Genomic DNA, 8,818 nt, shown 5'->3' with positions numbered 1-8,818 from the left:
TTAACCCATATAAGTACCATCTTATTTAACTTTTGTTAGGATCAATAATTGTTTTCTGAAATTTCAAGATCTAATACGCTTTTATTGTATGGTGTCTCTCTAGCTGCTAGATGTACTAGCTGGAACTTTTAGGTAAATACATATTTCTAATACTCTTTACAAATGTCAAAATATATTTTACAAAACTTTTAAAATTTAATCTTGGTAGACCCCATGATGTTCTTAAACTCCATGGAAATACCTAATTATTTTAAGATGAAATTGCTACTGATGCTTATTAACTTTACATGACCGGTTTCGGAAATTTTACCACCTAACAAGAAAACCCCATAACTATATGGATCCTCCCTTTATTTGACAATATCTTGATAGTCATATTTTAATTAATTTTCTAAGTTGTACTGTCTAATATGCAAGCTCCACGTACCTATGGTGTCGCTTTTTATTTCACCATATTTCGGTAACTGTTCGGCGTACCGACTTGCGGTTTCGGTAAACACACACCTCTAACGTTCTTTAAAACGTTATTAAGACATATTTTAGAATATTTAGAAATGAGAGTTCTGGGAATATCATAGTACCCGAAAACCCCCATCAGGCCGTGTGTGTAGTGTATTTAATTGAAACTACTTTTGAGGTTGTTGTAAGCCCTCGTAATTACGTTTCCGAAACTGCACCATCTAGTACGCAAACTCCACAGTTCTGTAGTGTCGCTCTTTATTTTCCCATATCTCGATATCCATAAGGCTTACCGAGTTGAGGTTTTCGGTAAACAGATGTCAGTTCCTTACATTTTAGAGACATATATTTTCATATATCTAAAAAATACAGACATTAGGTACCCCATGGTAGCCCGAACACCATTGAGGTACCCACTTACTTTTGAATGGTAATACATTTTGAGTTGTTGTTCAGCATCAATAAACACTTCATAGTTTTTCTACGTGCAACCCAAAAGTCCATACCTGACCGAACAGATTTTGTCCATTTAATCTCAAAAATGTTAAGATACTTTGTATTGTTAAGTACAACCAAATTAAGCACACTGAATATAACATTTTAAATATTTTCTGATTTTTGTTTCAGGTATTTCGTGCATCAAACCAGGATTCTGCTTGAAAGACAGTCAAAAGAAGCAGTGTAGGTTGTGGCTAAAAGTACGCCCTTTCTGAAGACAGACTCAGTTGTACTTACATTATTTTGTACGAATATATAACCCTAATAAAGATACTGTACTACAAATTATTTCTTTCTTCCATAAATTATAATAAAATATTATCTCTGTTTAAAGAAAATGATTGTTAATGTTAAGTCATTTTAATTCTTTTTCTCTGTAATAAGAACATTATCCCTAGCAATATTTTTTATCTTTGTGCTATTGCGATTGGATGAAGTAAAATTCTATACGAAGCACTATTATTTCAGACATGCATTAATAACTAATGTATTGTTCTGTATGTAAGACAATGTGTATACTGAACATGTCTAGCGAAGGTGTTGTTTTAATACAGAATCTATAACTCAGCTTTTCAGTAGTCAACTTTATTGGGAATCCGAAGAAAGAAGTTAAAAAAAAAATGTTGGACTTACCAGCGTGTGTGTGTTCGAATTCTGGACTAATCCAAATTATCCAGAGAAATCATTATATATTTCTTTGTTGCTATTTCAGATGTATCCTTTATCTAAGTCGTATGAAACGGAGACTTCATACATCGCTATACTTTGTATGAACTATGTTCCGTATTTACTTAATCACTTTGTAACTTTCTCTAGTGTTGACAAGGCCGCAGGTGTCAATCGAATAGTTTAGTGTTTCACTCATGTCACCTTGTGACTAAGGTACGTCCTGTCGGTATATATATGGTACTGGGTTCAATTAGCGATAAAATACATTTTTAGCGTTAAACAAATGCAAAAATCTACACGAAATGAGATACCGTGATCTCTGCCATCGGATAACACCAAGCAACTAATGGTACTGAGTGTGATTGAGTTTACTAATTACTATTTGGCTAAAATCAGTGTTCCTTTATCTATAGTTCTTTTCGTGCTTTGAATTGCAAAGTTTGAAATAACCGTTTTAAATTATTGTGTATATATATCTTCCGAGTAATTCTGAGAATCATTGCTCTTTCTTTAAGCAATGTATGAGACTGTTAAATTGCTCTTTCCTTAAAATGTTGCACTAAGAAGGATGCATCCAGGAAAGTCCAAATTTGCAGAATGTCTATAGCAGGGAAGAATAAATATGTTTAGTCGATGGCTGCACAACGCCTCCGCTGTCACCACGTTGTCACACAGCGAATACAGCGAACGTTTAAGAGTATTCTGCACTTACTATTAGGTATCGGCCTGGGAACTTTGGCGCATCTACCCAGTCTCCTTCTTGGTGTTTCATTTTTAATGGCGAGTACTGAGTAGGAATAATATTGTAAGCTAATGCGTTTCCGGCTGACACCACACTTTTAATTATTGCGACATTAAAAAAAAAACCTGTTAATTAAAATGTACAGAGAAGTTATTTCTGGAAAATTCTATTCAGGCCTCTTGTGGTAACAACTGCACTTTAGTAGAAGATACTATTAAGGAAAAGAATGAGGTAAAATAATCTTTATATCGTACAAGCAATGGATGATAACAGCTTAATAAATGATTGTACGTAAATCTTGTTTGAGTTTGAATATAGGATTGTATAAGGCTGTGCATTTTGCATTATTATTGAGGTGCTGCAACTAACTAACTGCAAACCATATGATAAATTCTTACAGTAATATATCACATATTGATTTACTCTGTATGGAAACGAAAATAGTTTAATATATGGTTAACCTCCTTTGTGCCAGGGGCGGATCCAGAGGGGGGCGATCGGGGCGGATGCCCCCCTCACAAGAGGAAACTTTCTTATTTTATATATAAATAAACCCATCCATAACAAGTTTGGAGCTCTTAAAAGTAGCAGTATTACCGCCGACCGCCCCCCCCAGAAGTCCGTCCTGGATCCGCCCCTGCTTTGTGCCCATAATTTTAAAATTAACGCTTGTGTCACTTTTCAACACTTGACTTTGCAGTAGCTTTCCAACGAATTAGCAGGAAGCCCAAACTTATAGGACACCCTGCAGGTAAATACATTTCTTTGGACAGTTTCACTGCTCCAAACTAAGATTTGAAAAGTGTAGTATTGTTAATTTTATTATTATTGGCACAAAGGAGATCAACCATATTTTAAGCTATTTTTGTTTTCATACAGAGTAAAACAATATTTGACAACATTACAGTAAGAATGTATCATGCACTTTGCAGTATGTTGCAGCACTTTAATAATGGTGCACTATACGTACACTCTAGATCCTGCATATGTCCGATCCATACATTACAAGAAGGCAATACGTATTCGATACAGGTAAAATCTGTATATTTCATATGGACAACCTATTAGCTATATACATCCAATCTATACATTACATATGGCCAACCTGTACGCGACATACGTATAATCTATATGCTGCATGCAGACAGTCTGTAAGCTACATATATGCACTCTGTATGGTGCATACGGATATTCTGTATGCTGTATCTGGACAAGCTGTGTGCGACATAAGGAAAATCTGTATAATACATACGTACAATACGTATACTGTATCTAGTCGTACGTATGGGGCACAAGTACAATATAGATGCTGTCTCGGGGTTGAACGCAAGAAACATACGTACAGAACGTATATTGCATACTTCTTGAAATCATGCTCCGTCCTGATAGTCAGTGTATGTCGTCATTATTAACCCACATGCTACATACGACCCTGGCGTCACAAAGCTAGATATTACCTCCGTATATACTTGTTACTGCAGATAACGTCACACGAATGACGTCATTGCACTTGTGCAGACAGTACGTATAATACATACTTTTTCAGCTATACGTTTGCTGCAGGATGTTATATACGGTTTTACGTTAAGTCCAGAAACTACAGGAATTACGAATGTAACCTACGTTTTTAAGTATGCCACCTACATTTTTTTTCTCAGTGTACACAAATCGGAATTCTTTGATTCAAGATATACTGTATTTCGCCAAGATAGGAATCTTGAACTGACTGGGAGGGCTAAAGGAGAGGGAGTTGTTGTAGCTGGGCTGCATGTGCACTCTGTTTATAATGTTGCTTCATATGATAGGGGATTTGAATGTGTAATAGCAAAGATAGCAATAAGGTCATCAAATGTATACGTATGTGCTGTTTATATACCACCGGGTTCAAACATGACTGTTTACGAAAACTGTTTTCAATTCATTGAAGGCAACATTTCTGTGGGAAGTGCTGTCTTGTGTATTGGAGATTTTAATATTCCAGAAATAACAGGAGTGGCATTTTCTTTTGAGCATTTAACTGGTACTTGTAAAAGTTTGTATAATTTCATGAGCTTGTTTGGTCTAAGTACACATAACAATATTGGAAACGAAAATAATCGTACATTAGATTTAGTAATATCTAGCATAGAACGAGTGGAAGTTGAAAGAGCGGAAATGCCATTGGTGTCTGAAGATTGCCATCATCCAGCACTGGTAATCTTATGGTCATATAAACGACCACCAAAAATGAAATCCCAAAATAATTTCCAGGGTTACAACTTTAGAAGGGCTAACTTCTTAAAAATGTATAATGGTTTATCAAATGTGAATTGGGACTGTCTTAAGCTTTCAAATGATGTTGATGTTGTAGTAGATAAATTTTACGAAATACTCCATAACGTTTTAGGTGCAAGTGTTCCTCCTAAGAAACTCACTAACCAAAATTATCCGTGCTGGTTTGCGGCTAGTATCATTAAAAAACTTAAAGCAAAATCATACCATCACGAAAAGTGGAAAAGTGGAAAGGGGAATATTTCATTTCACAGAGAGGAGTTTCGCAAAATGCAGAGGGAAATAAAACTAGAAATATCGCAAGCTCTTAGAACATTCATATTAGAAACGGAGAATAAAATAGGCACGGATCCTTGTTATTTCTGGAACTACATTAAAAGTAAAACTAAACATATTTCAACTGGGTTTCTTGCCTTTAATGGTCAGGAATTAAAGAACAACAACGATATTGCTAATGCGTTTGCTAATTATTTTCGGTCAGTATACTCAGATGTCGGTGCTAAATATAGTACACAAAATTACACTCCTGACAACCCTGTATATGATACATTAGATCTGTTGGTACTCAATGAAATAACAATGGAAGAAGTAGAAGAAGCGATAAGAAAATTAAAGCCAAAAACGTCGTGTGGTTCAGATGGCATACCACCTTATATACTAAAAGGTTGTATGGACATTCTTAAATATCCCATACATATTATAGCGAATATCTCAGTAAAGACAAGAATTTTTCCAGAAAAGTGGAAAGAAACCATAATCTGTCCGATACCGAAGGCCAACGGAACTAGAGATATAGATAAATTTAGACCCATACCAGTATTGTCACCATTTTCAAAGGTATTTGAACAGATTATTTATCAACGTGTTCTAAATCATGTGAAACCCGTGCTATCGACCTATCAACACGGCTTTGTACGAGATAGATCAACATCCACGAACCTGGCCATCATTACTAACTACATCTCAACGGAGATAGATAAAGGTAATCAGGTGGATGTAATCTATACTGACTTTTCTAAAGCCTTCGACCTAGTGGATCATGACATTTTACTAGCCAAACTAAACTCTTTCCACTTTTCTCAAGTGTACAAACAGTTAATATCTTCCTACTTAAGTAACCGTAGCCAATCAGTTGTTTATAAAGGGTGCATCTCTGAAAAGTTCAATGCTTTGTCAGGAGTTCCCCAGGGTTCAAATCTCGGACCGCTTTTGTTTCTCTTAGCAGTGAATGATTTGCCGACTAGAATTAAACACGCTAACTGTCTTCTATTTGCAGACGATCTCAAAATATATATATTAAGGTAGATTCAATTGATGATTGCGAGAAAGTACAACAAGACTTAACTAACATTATGGAATGGTGTAATAAAAATAAATTTAAAATGAATGTAAATAAATGTAACTTCCTACGTTTTACACGTAAGAGTAGTTATGTAGACTATTCTTATTCGATTGATGGGACAAAATTAAGCTCTCCCAAGTATATCAAAGATCTTGGAATTTTCTTTGATCAAAATTTAACATTTAAGCATCATATGGAAATAGTAACGAGCGACGCTTATAGAAACCTTGGTTTTATCATGAGGCTAGGTAAAGAGTTTCGTAATGATTTAACTTTAATGAAATTGTACTTCACTTACGTTCGGTCAAAATTAGAATATGCTACTGTTGTGTGGACACCAAATATGCAAAAATACTGTGATATGATTGAGGGAATACAGAAAAAAATCCTAAGACTTCTAACGTACAGGAAAACTGGGCTTTACCCGAAATATGAATCTTACAGAGAGTTACTGGAAAATTATCAACTATCCACTTTATACGAAAGAAGAAGATATAATGATCTAATATTTTTATATAAATTAATACATGATAAGATTGACTCTATTGAGCTGCGTTCGTTGCTTTGTTTCCAAGTCCCATCAACCAGAACGAGGATAGGAAACACATCTACGTTTTATCAAAGAAAGGCAAGAACAAATATCCTTCGGAAATCTCCTATATGGAGGATAAGTGCTTTCCACAATGAGGTCGAAATAGACTTCAATATTGATATATTTAGCATGTCGGAAAGTGTGTACAAAAGAACAATTAAACAGGCATGTTTTGGAAACGGCATATAAAGAGCACATGTGCTAAAGACAATATGAATGTGTATTTTTAAATTGTCTATTTTGTAATGTGTATTTCTTTTAATTTTTTGTATATCTCACTGTTTTGAATTATTATGTATTTCGTTGTCATAGACAACACAATAATTGGGCCTAGAGCCTGTTGTGTTGTGCTTGAACTAAAATAAATGAAATAAAATAAAAATAAAAATAACACTCAATTTATAACCGGAAGTGATTCATATCTGCCACTTCTGCTTTTAGTATAAAGGTTAGAGTCGAGACAGAAAACATTCTTGGGACACTGAATGATTATAGAAAACCGCTTCTCGCTACCTATTATCGTTTCTAATCTATTGCGAACAACACTAATACCTTAAGTAGTTGGGTTTTGCTACTTCTGGTTTGGAGTTTAATTAATTTACCTGTTGCCACAACTTTGAATTGATTCCATAAAACTGCTTCTTTATATACCTTATAGTTTATGCTCTATGTAAATTAAATTGAAACTGTAAGTTATAGGTGATTTCTACACTTCCTTTTCACTAGGGTGTTAAGCACGAAGATGAAAGTTACTCTTGGAACGCTTTATCGATTGCCGAAAACTGCTTCTTACTATCTCTTATCGCTTTTCCTTTATTATGATTAACGTTAAAACCAGAAGTGGTTAATTTTTTTATCAGTTCATGTTTTACTAGAGTGTTAGGGTGAAAATGAAGGTTGTCCCTGAAACGCTATATAGATCCCTGAAAGTTGCTCTTACTATCTATTACAGTTTTTGCTGTATAGTGATTAACTTTGAAACCAGAAATAGCTCAATTCTATTACTTTCAGTTTTACTAGCTTGATAAATGTGAAGATGAAGGTTACCCTTGAAAAGTTTAATTGATTGCCGAAAACCTCTTCTCGTAAACTATTATTATTATTGCTCTATAGTAATGAGTGCTAAAACCTGAAATCGCTCATTTTTACCATTTCCAGTTCTACTAGAATGTTAAGAATAAGATGAGAGATTCCCTTGAAACGTATAATCGATTGCCGAGATCCGCTTTTCGGTATCTATTACCGTTTTTTGTTTTTTGTTGTTCGTTAAAACCTGAAATTACTCATTTCTACCATTTTGTAGTCGAATCACCTGTATTAATGAACTCTCCGTAGAAGATAAAAAAAGAAGAAGAGAAATATAAAGAACTATTAGAAATATTAGAAAAATGGAGGCTATAGAAAAACAAAATAATGAGGGAAAAAGGAAGCATCCGTCTGCGTTGAATAAAATTAAAATATCCTTACAAGACTAAAAAAAGAAGATAAGAAGAAGAAGAAGACGTCAGAGAAAGGGAAATGAGGAAGAGTTGCTAAATCTTACGATTTCACTGATAACACAAGAGGCTTATAGTGAGGAAGAGAAGAATATATAAGAGGAAGAGCTTTACGAAAATGAATTAGAAAATTTGCTTAACAATTTATTTCCCAATCCCGGAAAAGAGGAAAAAGAAGAAATATATGCATCATTTATGGAAATATTTGCAGAGGGTAATACTGAACATGAAGAAATAGAAGTTGATTTGGACGAAATGCAAAAAAGTATGGATGAATTGTTATCTGAATTTCAAGCAGAATATAGAGGGTACAATGCAAAGAATCCGTTCAGTCCCGTGCTTGCCGATGAAGATACTTTTACAGCAATTGATACAAGTCTACCGGGTCTAATAGATTTTTTATTACGTAATGTGGACCAACATGGTTACGTAGGAGTAGCAATCAAATATGATAGAGAAGACATCGACCTTTTTGGTTAACGTTTAGAGAAGCTCGAGATTTCTCAGTACAACCAGTATGAACTAGTTATGAGAAAGTATTGCAAAGTAAAACGGTTTTCCTTAAAACGAAGATCATATCGTGAACTTTCATCATGTACGTATGCTAAGAAGACAAGGCAGACATTTGAAACAACATGATATGAATAAAAGTTAATATGTAATTACAAAACGGAGCACATTTAAGAACAAAGATACAAAACACATGGAATCTCTGTTCCCGTGGAATTAAAAAACACAAGGAGAGATAT

At 34.5% G+C, this 8,818-nt stretch overlaps 1 protein-coding gene across 1 annotated transcript; it reads left to right on the top strand.

Annotated features, from left to right (window-relative positions):
- The first annotated feature begins 4,258 nt into the window (after nt 1–4,258).
- Nucleotides 4,259–8,549, top strand: LOC145682813 (uncharacterized). Its single transcript, XM_081754183.1, has 2 exons — nt 4,259–5,621; nt 8,281–8,549. The coding sequence occupies exons 1-2, from the start codon at nt 4,259–4,261 to the stop codon at nt 8,547–8,549; spliced, it is 1,632 nt and encodes a 543-aa protein (XP_081610309.1).
- Nucleotides 8,550–8,818: the final 269 nt, after the last annotated feature.

The sequence above is a fragment of the Thermobia domestica genome, chromosome 4 (genome assembly GCF_964235325.1).
Source record: "Thermobia domestica chromosome 4, izTheDome1.hap1.1, whole genome shotgun sequence".
NCBI classification, from domain to species: Eukaryota; Metazoa; Arthropoda; class Insecta; order Zygentoma; family Lepismatidae; genus Thermobia; species Thermobia domestica.
This window is presented reverse-complemented; position numbering and strand designations above follow the sequence as displayed.